The 12809-nt window shown below is 37.1% G+C and overlaps 1 protein-coding gene across 4 annotated transcripts in view; it reads right to left on the minus strand.

Annotated features, from left to right (window-relative positions):
* Positions 1-618: 618 nt before the first annotated feature.
* Positions 619-12809, minus strand: part of NPNT (nephronectin) — a 76566-nt gene continuing 64375 nt past the window's right edge. For all 4 annotated transcript variants that reach the window (XM_003899054.5, XM_003899056.5, XM_003899057.5 and 1 more), the window contains 2 exons: positions 4902-5158; positions 619-3442 (listed from right to left, as the gene is read on the minus strand). In XM_003899054.5, coding sequence (XP_003899103.2) covers positions 3347-3442; positions 4902-5158 — 353 coding nt within the window. In that variant the 3' untranslated portion in view covers positions 619-3346. The remainder of the gene's footprint in view (positions 3443-4901; positions 5159-12809) is intronic.

Below are 12809 nucleotides of genomic sequence, written 5' to 3' on the forward strand. Positions count from 1 at the left end.
AGTAGCGCACACCTGTAATCCCAAGCACCTTGGGGAGGTTAGGTGGGAGGATAGCTTGAAGCTGGGAGTTGAACACCAGCCTGGGCAACATAACAAGACCCTGTCTCTACAAAAAAAAAAAAAAATTAAATATAAAAAATGAGCCAGGTGTGGTGGCATGTGCCTGTAGTCCCAGTTACTTGAGAGGCTGAGGCCAGAGGATTGCTTCAGCCCAGGAATTTGAGGCTGCAGTGAGCTATGATCGCACCACTGCACTGCAACCTGGGAGACAGAGTGAGACCTTGTTGCAAACAAACAAACAAAAAAAGAATTTAAAGCAAACGTTTACAATGAAATGATAATAAAACATAACTAAAGCAATTTACTAAGGCATGGCATGGCATGGGTTTTACTGATCTTCTGATCTCTTTCCCTGTTCATGCTGATTAAAAAAAAAAAAAAAAGTGTCTCATGTTTTATAACCTAGAAAGTGTAATACCGCAGGCAATGTCTTTGTTCCCACCATCCAAACAGTAAAAGGGATTCTACTATGACTTTTGTGAAACATCATTTAACTACCTCGATGCTTTTTTCCAAGTCAATAAAAACAAAACTCAAAAAACAAGAATAGACAACTGGTATTACTAACAGTGTTTTTATTTACAAAGAATTGTTTTCATTTGGCCATTTGGAAAACCACTAACATTTTTTACTTTAGAAAACATTAAATAATAAACAAGATGTTATACAGTACTTTGGATAACTTCTTCCATCAGTTTAGTGCAATGCATCATTGGCACCGAAAAGTAAAATTTTCATTTATTTTCCCCTTTCACCTTCAGTTGTGCAGTTATATGACCATAAAGGAAATGAATCATTAAAAATGGATCTACAGCCATATATTCTGCCGTTACTCAAAGGCTTAATGATTTATTTTCCCCCCTCCAGCCCTGCCTTTACCAGGTTAAATGACAAAAGACTTTTTATTGTACCTATTGTTCAAAAAATATTACTGTTCTGTGGAACCTGGGAGAGTCCAATTAGTAAGGGAAACTGAATCATACTGATAAGGTGAAGGAAAGGTCTGCCGGTGTGGGGCAGGGCACTCTTTCTCAGCAGCCAAGTAACTTGTCACACATGAAGCAGAGAGAATGCACCAGATGAAAATCTCTCTGAACTGTGTTCCTTGAAGGATCTCTTAAAAAAAAAAAAAAAAAAAAAAAAAATTGGAAACATCATCCATTGAACAAATGAAAGGTTTACACCTTTACCATGAAGAAACATTTAAAAACTACCACCACACTAGGACATTACTGAGATACTAAAATATCTGTCCATCATACTCTCATTTGGAATAAATAGTTTCCTTTTTTCTTCAATACTGCTAGGATTGCCATAAGGGAGAGACATTTCAGTGAGCTCAGCATTTGGTGGGCTCTTCGCCTTTCAATCCCTCTCCATTAGGAGGTCAAGAGGGAAATGCCTAAATTAAGCCTTGTCCAGATTACTTAGTTCTAAAGATTTTCATTGCATACTACTAGTAGGATCAAAACATCTTTTGGGAAATTCTATAATTTGTTACTTTACGTTGGGGTAAGAACATCTTTAACTATCTTAAATAGATAAATTTTTATCTAATTTTTTAGAAAGAGAAAAAAAGAGAGAGAGATACTGAGATTTTCATGCTTTTTTAAATGAAGTATTCTAATTTAACAATGGCCCCTGCCAAGAAATGCTCCCTTATACTCTAGTCTAAGCCCGTTTCCTCTTGTTCTATTCTTAGTGCATATGGAGAACAGCTGGTCACTATCCTCTCTGTGCCAACCCTTCATATACTTGAAAACCATCAATGGTTTGCCCCTCAGTCTTCTCTTCTCCAGGCTGAATCATCCCAGTTCCTTTAATTTTTCATCATAGATCTTTTTTTCCAACCCTTTAATCATCTTTGTGATTCCTGGCAAAAACAGCAGAAAATATTTTGATTACTTAATAGGAAATTAAGAAAAACCTCAGGAATAATGCCTTTAAAAGGTACATTGTTTTTTAATATATAGGTAAAAATATGCAGGGAGGAAATACAGTTGGGGGTTCACGGATCTTAGAATTCCAACTTGCCCTGCTCCTCCAGTGTGTGTTAATCCCATTCCAACACATCCCATGCCTCTGAGCATGGGACTTGCTTCCTATCCTATCCTGACATAGCCATGAGCAACAGAAGTTATGAACTACAACTGCCTAAACTTTCATCTATTTCAAATGTTGTGTGAAAATCTGTTCCAATGGAGTTTTCCCTATGCTTCCTCTCACCCTGCTTTAATAAACAGGATCCTTTTTCTGAATCAACCAAAACTTTTATAAAGCTTCCTACATATTACCAGAGAGAGCCATGTTATGATGGTAAAAGCTGTGGTTTTAAAGTGTAACTTGGAACAGTGAGAGTTTTATGTATTAACTGCAGTTTCTTGTCTTCCTAAAGGTTTCCTATCCTTTGCAGAGATCAAACTCAAGGCCATTAAAAAAAAAAAATTTCATCACTCTGCTACCACAACCCAACACTTCTGCCAATTTCCTACTGCTGCCAATATAAGGTCATGGAACTGGATGACATTTCACCATGTATTTTTTAACTTGAGATCACAAGCTGCCCTTTACCTTGCAACTAGAGTCTGTAAATATTTGGAACACGTAAATACTTAATATCAATAGCACATTTAAACAAAACACAATACTACTAACGAGGGATTATGTGCCCACTCTACATAATTGTCTTTAACAGAAAAAAAAAAAAAACAGATAAAAATAAATGTATCTTGATATATTACACACCCTTATTTTATAAAGTGAATGGCAGTAAAAGTCAGAGTTCAGGTCAGGCCAGAACTAACTTAAGTGAAGAGGGTAAGTCAATTTCACAAGCACATTGTATATCATATCTCAAGGGAAGTCAATACTACTCATGGTACAACATCAAACAGATAACATCATGGCCATTTGCAAAGATTTTGTTTAAAAACTGCTCCCGTAACTCACTCCCATAATTTGCTACAAGGAGCACCTTGTAATCAGGATGGAGGATGGTATGGGTCACGCATGCTGAAGGCCTTCCTGAAAGAGACACAGGATGGAAGGCAACACCCACAGATGGCTTTGATGTGTCTATGATGCCCCTGTATTTCAAGGGGGGTGTCACTGTTCGTTGGAATTGCACAAAAGCAGGCCAGCAAAACCTGGGTCACCAAATAGACTTCCTCCTGACCCACTGACCCACTCTTCTCCTAGGCCTGACAAAAGGGAGAAGAGGAAAGAAGATAAGAATTGGAAAAAGAGGATGGAGCAACATAGGAGTTCATTGCTGGTTCTGGAGTTGTTAGCGTTCTTCAGAGCAGGGGCCTTTTTTCAAGCTCACATCATCCAATCCAATCTCCCCAGTGTAACCACGCCGTTTTTCACCTTTGAAGATGACCTAGGGAGAGAATGCACACACCAGTCAAGCCTCCTCTGCCCCTTTCTAATGCCTCCTTATTAAGCAAAAATAAAGGCAAACCTTCCCCCAAACCAATTTTAAACTTATTTTACAGGAGGAAAAAAACAGAATATAGTTGCCAGTATCACTGAAGTTTTCAGTAGAAACTGAAATCATCAAAATGTTCATCAGACCACATTACTCAGAATCAATCACTCTTTAAAAAGCCATTCTAAGCTATACACCAATTCGATTTAGGATTGTTTATAAAGTGGACACTTGTCAAGGATTACCAAAGTTAGAAGAAGAGTGTGATAGAATATAAAGGAACAGATATTAGGAGCCAAAGATCTGAAAGATCATAATCACACAGCCTATCTTAGATGTTTCTTAGTTCTTTTTTGGTTAACATAGCTTTCTTGCTGAAAATGGAATAGAATCAAACACCATGATCCAATCACACTGTTGTTTTACCTATGTAAAAACCAAAAACTTTTATTGTTCTTACATTGTATTTTCTATAGAGCATCCTTGCTCCTTATAAAACAAGAGAAAACCTGAGTGCTATGATTTAAAATGATTTATTATCTTGTTTTATTTCTCTAAACAATAAAAATACTGAGAAGAGTTTTAAGAAAAAATATATAAGAATTAAACAAAATCCAAGTACTCTGGTAAAATCTGTATTAATGGAATCTATCTTTTCTTTCTAAAATAGTTTCTTATAAACTATACCTATATATAGGCATAGGTATCTCCCAACAGCAAGTTTCATAAGCACCAGCATAAAGATGACATTTTCCCAAATGCATTCATGATTTTGCTGGGATGCCGTAGACCATTTTCTTGCTACCTATGTCTTGATTACTTAAGATCAAATTTATATATTCCATCAAAGCACTTCCCACATCCTGTCCCGAATAGAGTAGTGCTTTCCAATTGTAGTTCTGAGTTCCCACCCTATGCTGCTTAACTGTGATCTCTGAAACAAAGAAAAAAAGTTGAACTTGAAAGAAACATTTCAAAAACGAAAAAAGAACCATCTTCTGGGTAATTTATGGTAGTAAAAGTTTGAAATATAAGGAATTAAGAGGAAAGGAAAAGCAAAAACAAATAAGCTCACCACGCCACCCTTGGAAGTTTCTGTTGATCAACTTAAAAAAATAAAAAAACAAAAAAAAATTTCTATTCCTAGATTTTTTTTTTCCATTCAAAAAAGAAAATGGATCTTTACCAGGGTCATGGAGAGGTGGTGATCACAGGTTACAATGAAGAAGGATGAAGAAGCAGAAAGGGGTTTCAGAAAGAGACACTGAATGGAGTCATCAGGCCCAGAAAAAAATCCAAACCTTTGTCTGAGCCTGAATTTACAGAGCAAGGCTTCCTCCAATTCAGATTCCAGAGTTCTCCTATGAAAGGAAAACATCCCAGGTCCCGCCTCCTTTGTGGATCTACTTACGCTCTTGATGTCAGCCCCTCGCAAGGTGATCTGTGTCTGCCTCCAGCCGTGGCCACCATTTCTTCCCCACAGGGCTGCTCCGTGGGCACTGTGTTTTCTCACAAACACCTGGAGTGTGCCAGAGTGCAACCCCGTCACCTTGTGCCTGAACGATAGGCACAGGTCCCCTGAATGCATGAGGCGGCCGAGAGGTAGCACCAAGCGTGCAGCTTTTCCCCCTGGGGCTTTGGCTGCCGACACTGTCAGATACTGTCCACCTGGAATGGGAAAAGCAGAGCTGTGTGTATGTGCCAATATCCCTTTCTAGAACAAGCAGCATGGACAGGAGTTTTAGTTTTTTTTTGTTTTCTTGGTAAAGAATTCCAGATTTTTGAAGAAGAAAAATTAGACTTATTTGTATGCCTGAAGTTCTATGGTATGTGTTTACAGAAAACATTCACTTACTTTGCTCATGGAAAGCAGAAGTAATGCCAGAGACACACAATAATTAGTAATCCAAACACTATGAATATTTCCAATTGAATATGATCAGACATATAGGCATACAACAACATATACACATTCACCACCAATTTATGACCCTCACCAATTTATGATTATGTTGTCCAACACCCCTGCCTATCTGGCTTGGTGGTTTGGTAAAACGGACCCTAAATTTCCAGGGAGAATTTTCTGGTGGATAATTAACTCCAGACAGTAAAGCAGATGGTGATTTAAAGGGCCCTATATCTGCTTATTCTCTCCTCCTCCAACTTAAACAAAATTTCTAAATGTAAATGTTCTTTAAAACAAAAAAATTCAGAGTTGGCAGTGCTTCTCACACTGGTGTAAACCTAACAGCAGGAAGATACAGAAGTATTCAGGAAACCCTCCATGTCTTCCTGGAGCATCAATTTTATTTGGAGGTAAGCCGTTTAAAACATTTTTATAGTAAAACAAATCTATATCATATCTATTCTATAAATATGTCCTATTATATATACGTGAACACAAATATTAGTAAAAACTTTCACTTTAGATAGACCACTTTGATGATGTTCTCAGACCCCTAGGACTACAGAGTTTTCTTCCCTCCGCTGTTAAGGAAACTGCATTTTAAAAAGCAGCAGTGAAGTGGGGGGTGCTGCTTCTCCAGAGAGAAAGTTGCAAGTAGTATTTTGAAGCTTGATCCATGTACAAATGACATTCCCTCAGGCTGTTTTATCTCAGTCAACTGAAAACACACTGTATGTTTCAACACTGGTTTTTCCATAGAAAAATGGTTGGAATGTTGAACATGTGTATCTATTTTGGTAGAAATCCCATTTAGTTTTCAGTTAACAGATAAACTATTATCTCTTTCTTATGCTTAATTTATACAAGACCTGATAAAATTTGGTATATCTTTTTATTCCAGTGTCGTCTTCTCTAACAAGTACCATCTGAGCTCTACAGGTCATAGGTGATTTCTGTGCACTGACTATGCGCCAGCCTCTGTGCTGACGGCTCCCCAGCAGGTTGTGAACAACTTAAAGTCTGAACCAAAGTTTCCCCCAAACCTCTGTGTTACCCTGCTAGCAGGTAGCAGGTGTTTAAGGATGTTTGAATCAACGAATGATGTTCCAAGGGTACAGCAAAAAACTGCAAGGAAACAGATCCTTGATTCACATACTTGAATCACTAAAAATACATAATGTCTTAAGAATCTTTCTCCCACTTCCCTTGTCCCCTTCCTCCACAAACTAATCCAAACATATTTTGGGCCAAAATATTTACATGGATTTTAAAAGTCTCACTATAAGTCAGCTTTTGAATCATCACAGGTACTCTAGTTAAGACTAAGATATAAGGGTATTACAGTTAACCTGCAAGTTTCGAGAAAACAAGGATTAAGTCCCTGTGGAATGTACACTGATACCATTCTGCCAGACGCTACCTGCAAACAAGACAACCTAACACACCAAGGTATTCTTTGCATATGTATTTAAAACTCTAAAATTTACAACATGATAAGTGAGGTTACGACTGTTCTTCCTCTACAGAGCTACTCTATGGGCACCAGGTTTTGCTTTTGCTTTTTTTTGCCATGAAGAATTCATTCCCTTTGTAACAAAGGAAATGATACAAGTTGGAACATTAACTAAGGGAAAAATTGATTCAGTGTCAAGCAAGTTACCTATTAAAATTTTCACTTCTGATTTCATAATTCTGGTGATAAATATACGATTATATTAAACATTCATTCAGTTTACAGTATCACAACATCTAAATAATTTTGGGGAGGGAGGAGAAATAATAGATGCTGCCAAACTTGACCAGAAAGTTGGGTTATAAAATGGTAGTTTATTTATTTTTAATTCTGTAGTGGTTGGTGCCTTTAAATTTTCAATTTACAAAATCTAGAGGTATTTCTGAAGGTTTTGACTTCTGAACTTTTCTTATGTAATACATTCACACAAATGCACATGAATATGAACATTTTTTTTTAAAAAAAGGAATACTATATTTGCAGTGTTGTAAGTTGCTTCTTGTATAACCATTTTTCTATGGTAGCAAATACACTTTGCATTGCTGCAAGTATGCCAGTAACCATTTAGCCAATTTCTTACTGAAGAACATTTAAGTTTCCAAATTTGCATGTTAAGGTAAAAAATACCATATAATAGACAAACAAAAATGTTTTAAAATATTTGCAACACATTAAAAAAGGATAATTTTTCTTTTTGTATAGAAAATTTTCATATATCAATAATACTAAATAAAAATAAAGAACATCACAGAAAAAATGACAAATATATGAAAAAGTGATCAACTTTTCACAATAAAAGAACTGTAAAGTAAAATGAAAAGAGATCCCTTTTAACCTATAAGATTGGCAAAGATTTTGAAAATACTTTTATATGTTGGGGATGGTTTTCAAATATTGTAGGCAGAAGTGTAAATTGCTACAACCTTTATAAAGGGTAATTTAATAAAATCTATCAAAATTCAAAATACAAATTCTCTTTTGACATAGTAATTCCACATTTAGGAATTTATAGATACAGTCTAACATATATTAAATAATGAATGTACAGGGTTTTTCACTGCACTATTGTCTGAACTAACTAAAGTCTTGAAACAACTTATGTTCCTTTGTGGAGGGCTTGCTAAATACATTGTGGTACATCTGATGAGTAATGGAATAGCAGCCAGCCATAAATAAGAACGAGGGTGTTCTGTATGTGCTGATAGAGGACATGCTTCAACCACAATGGCTAATACTATTTTAGCGGTAACTCTGGACGAGTCACTGCTTGAAATGCCTTATATATGTTTACTGGATAGTACTGATTATCCCTGTTTAAGTAACTTGCTCAAGGTCATAGCTAGTATGTGGTGGTGCTGGGTTCCAGATCAGGTATTCTGGCTTCAAAGTCCATGTTGTTCCTGTTAACTCTTGAGATAATATCAATAAGTGACAAAGGCAAGGCACAGAAGAGAATGCCATTGCATCCAAAAATATCTCTCTGGGAACATAATCAAGAAACTGGCTGCATCTTGCCAGGTGGTGAATGGGAGTCAAGGATGGTAGAAAGCTTTCACTGATATTGTTGATTTATTTTACATTTATGTATATTTTAAAATAATGTTTTAATGCTGAAACAGACATACTTGTATGTACATGCTGGCATACTTGATACATATGTAAGCAAATTCCTTGTAGCTATCGGTGGCAGACAGAGTGCTGAGTCAGTTGCCCTTAATCCTTGTTCTCCAGAGATCAAGGTTCCAGGAAAAGGGGCTTAGTTCTAGCTTTGACACACACAGGAGAAGGGTGTGTCCCCAGGGCCACAGCTACATACCTGCGGCAAATCACCATGTCTGTCAACAGCACAATTTTCCATTTCTTAGAGGCATTGTTAATTTCACATCTCACTGTGACTGAATGTAATAAAACATAATAGCACCACGAAAGGCAGTAGCAAATTGCACTTTTTTTGCAGCTGTTTCTTAAGGTTGTGAGTTTTGAGAATTTTCTTAGAAATATTAACATATAAGAATTTTTACAAATCTGGATCTTGGATTAGAACTGCACAGCATTAAAATCATCCATAATTGGATATCCAAACATATATTCTTTTATAACTGGTATAATCTAGATAGATATAGGTAAACAATTAGCTTGTTAATTAGAATAATACACAGAAATTATTTATTTATTTATTTATTTATTTATTTATTTATTTAGACGGAGTCTTGCTCTGTCGCCCAGGCTGCAGTACAGTGGTGTGATCTTGGCTCACTGCAACCTCTGCCTCTCAGGCTCAAGAGATTCTCCTGCCTCAGCCTACCGAGTAGCTGGGACTACAGGTGCCTGCCACCACACCCGGCTAATTTTTGTATTTTTAGTAGAGACGGGGCGTCACTATGTTGGCCAGGCTGGTCTCGAACTCCTGACTTCAGGTGATCTGCCCGCCTCAGCCTCCCAAAGTGCTGGGATTACAGGGGTGAGCCACCATGTCTAGCCGATTTTTTTATATTCTCCTCTGGCCTTCACATGTGATACACACACACACACACACACACACACACACATGCACACACTCCATCTGTCTGAATTTCCTAGAAGAAAAAGCCATGAAAAGGTAAGCTTTGTTAATATTTTCCCATCAGTGCTGGGTTATAATTCTGTCAACATATTCTAAAAATATATTCTGCAATTCCATCCTCATATATGCCGTCCTACCTTCCAACTCTCTGCCATCTTTTGGTCTTCCCATCCTTCTTTCCAAGCTAGAACCCTGCTCACGGAATTTCTTGGGACTATTTCCACATTCCATATTGAATCAGGCTCTCAGAGATGGTTTAGAGGTTTTCTAATACAACTCTTATTTGATGCTCAAACCTTTTAACAATATCTTGCCATATGTCACCCAGTCAAATGCTTCCACCAACAGATAACTCATTCCTTCCATGTCAGCCTATTCTCTTTTTAGATGAGAGTGAGCCAAAATGAATCTACCTGTATTTTTTACCCATCAATCCTATTCTCATCCCCTTTTGGTCACAGAGAACAACTCTAACCCTAGTCAATTATTTGAAAAGGAACCCTGCTGCATCATTTCTTCTCCAGGCTAAACGTCATGGTTCCTTTGTCTGTTCTTCACAAGCTTGGAGATACTTTTCCATGCGGGTCATCCTCTTCTAAGTGACCAACTCTATTCTTCTCATATTAGGAAAAAACATTCTCAAAAGTAGATTCACCACTTAACCAAAGTGGATTTTTCATTCTTGAAACATACTATATTTCTATAGAGATGGTCCATATTTCTGGCAGCAACATCACAAGGTTCGCTTAGATTGATTTCATTACACACTAAAACTCTAAAATCTTCTACACTTAGTGATATGTCAGGTCTTTTCCCTCACTCAAGTGTGTGACTGGTTTCTAGACTATGAGCCATAACTTAGACTCAACCCCATTACATTTTACCTTCTTAATTGTGACCCATTAATCTAATCTTTCTAATGCTGGCTGTGTCAGCACACATACTCACTTTCCTCTCCAGATTTGAGTCAACCGTAGTTTGGTCAGTTTATCTTCAATATTTAAGTTCAATGTCCTATTTATCTAAGTTCTTGGTAAAAACTTGGACCAGTTCTAGAAAAGCATCCTCCAGGGACCATAGCCAATCATCACGAGTTAGCCAATCACTCAAGCAGCCATCTCTTCCTTTCAATTTGTTCTGTACTAACACAGTCCAATAACCATTTCAAATTTCTTTGTTTACCATTCTAATTTCTAACCCACTTCTCATTTTTCCATCAGAGGGAAAGGGAGATTGGGTCACAACAAATTTAAACATTTACAAATATAATGAATAATTAAAGAATGTTGAAAAGGACTAAATTCGTTCTAAAATACAGTGTTTACATTCTAAAAATCAAGATTTTACATAGATTGTTTACAGAGAAGTGCAGTGAATTCTCCTGAGTTTAGCATGAATTACTCTCCCCAATGTACCTTACTTGAAGGAATCATTCATTATGACCATAAATATTATTCACCATTCTATCATACATGACTGCCAAAGATCCCTCCTTCTGTAGCAAACTACTCCAGGTCAGTGGTCAGTCAGTTTAAGGTCAGTGGTCAGTCAGTCTAATCTACAGGTCTGTGATCTGCTAATCAGATTGTGCACACTACCACATGCACACCTACTGAGGCCAGCCTGTGGTACAGTCAAAAACACAATAAAGCTGCAGATGTTCTGAGTATTGAACTGTCTAGGAGCCTGCATGAGTAGTACACAGTGGTTTGGACTTAATTCCACCACTCTCTAGCTCTGTGGCCTTAGGAAACAGATAACTTCTCTGGGTGTCAATATTTCCTTTGTGAAATAAAGACAATATTACTTGTTTACACACACACACACATACACACACACACACACATAGATATGTTGGTTTCTCTCTTATTCACAGCATCTGTGACATTAATGATAATGCTGTCCTGCTCAGAGTTAACTTTAAATGAGTAAGACAGTAATGCAAGAATGGCTGAGAGTACTGTGTGTGAGGCACTAAATGATATTGTCTTTTACAACTAAAAGAAATGCATGAACCAATTTGAATTTATTGAATATTCCTATATTTAGGAAATTACATTTTAATTTTTAAGTATATCTCTATTTCAACCTTAGGGGATATAATGAATATATTTTTGGACTAATTTTTTAATACCTTGTTACTCAAAATGTGCGTTGAGGACCACCATAGAGATCTTCAGGGAGCCTGCTAGAAATGCATGAAAATCTGCATTTTAATGAGGCCCTCAGCTGCTCTGCATTCACAGTGAAGTTTGAGAAGAGCTGGTTTAAGATATCATGAGTTCTCTGAAGTTAACTTTTGTGTGTTTGATGCTCTTACCCGGTATGGTACTGAAGAACTAGGCTTTTATTTGTTTATTTTGTGGGGGGAAATTGCTTAGAAAATACTGTGATTTTATTCATAGTATATACACCACAAAACAGACACTTTCCATTATTTTAATTAGTTCAAAATTTAAAATCTGCTTGTTTTTCAATTGATTTTTTTCTTATTTATTTATTTATATATATATATTATACTTTAAGTTCTAGGGTATATGTGCACAATGTGCAGGTTTGTTACATATGTATACATGTATATATGTTGGTGTGCTGCACCCATTAACTCATCATTTACATTAGGTATATCTCCTAATGCTATCCCTCCCCCCTCCCCCAATCCCACGACAGGCCCCATTGTGTGATGTTCCCCTTCCTGTGTCCAAGTGTTCTCATTGTTCCATTCCCACCTGGGAGTGAGAACATGCAGTGTGTGGTTTTCTGAAGAACTAGGCTTTTAAAATAAATGAAACAACATGTTTTTTCTTCACATTTTGTATCTTTCTTCTTAAAATCTAGAATCAGGAGTATAAAAAGGAAAAAAAAAATGAAACCAAACTCCTCACCCTTCCATTAAGTAGGCCTTATCCATAAAAAATTTAACTACTGGCCGGACGTGTTGGCTCACACCTGTAATCCCAGCACTTTAGGAGGCCGAGGCGGGCAGATCACAAGGTCAGGAGATCAAGACCATCCTGGCTAACATGGTGAAACCCCGTCTCTACTAAAAATTACAAAAAATTAGCCAGGCATGGTGGCACATGCCTGTAGTCCCAGCTACTTGGGAGACTGAGGCAGGAGAATTGATTGAACCCAGGAGGCAGAGGTTGCAGTGAGCCGAGCTGAGATCGCACCACTGCACTCCAGCCTGGGCAACGGAGCAAGACTCCGTCTCAAAAAAAAAAAAAAAAAAAAGATTTAACTACTGAGGGAGAAAAGCTATCTTGAATCCAGAAGAAAAGATGTCTTATGAGTACTAAAACTTTAGATTAATAGGAATTGTGCAATTTAAAACTCT

This window comes from Papio anubis, chromosome 3, assembly GCF_008728515.1.
Source record: "Papio anubis isolate 15944 chromosome 3, Panubis1.0, whole genome shotgun sequence".
NCBI classification, from domain to species: domain Eukaryota; kingdom Metazoa; phylum Chordata; class Mammalia; order Primates; family Cercopithecidae; genus Papio; species Papio anubis.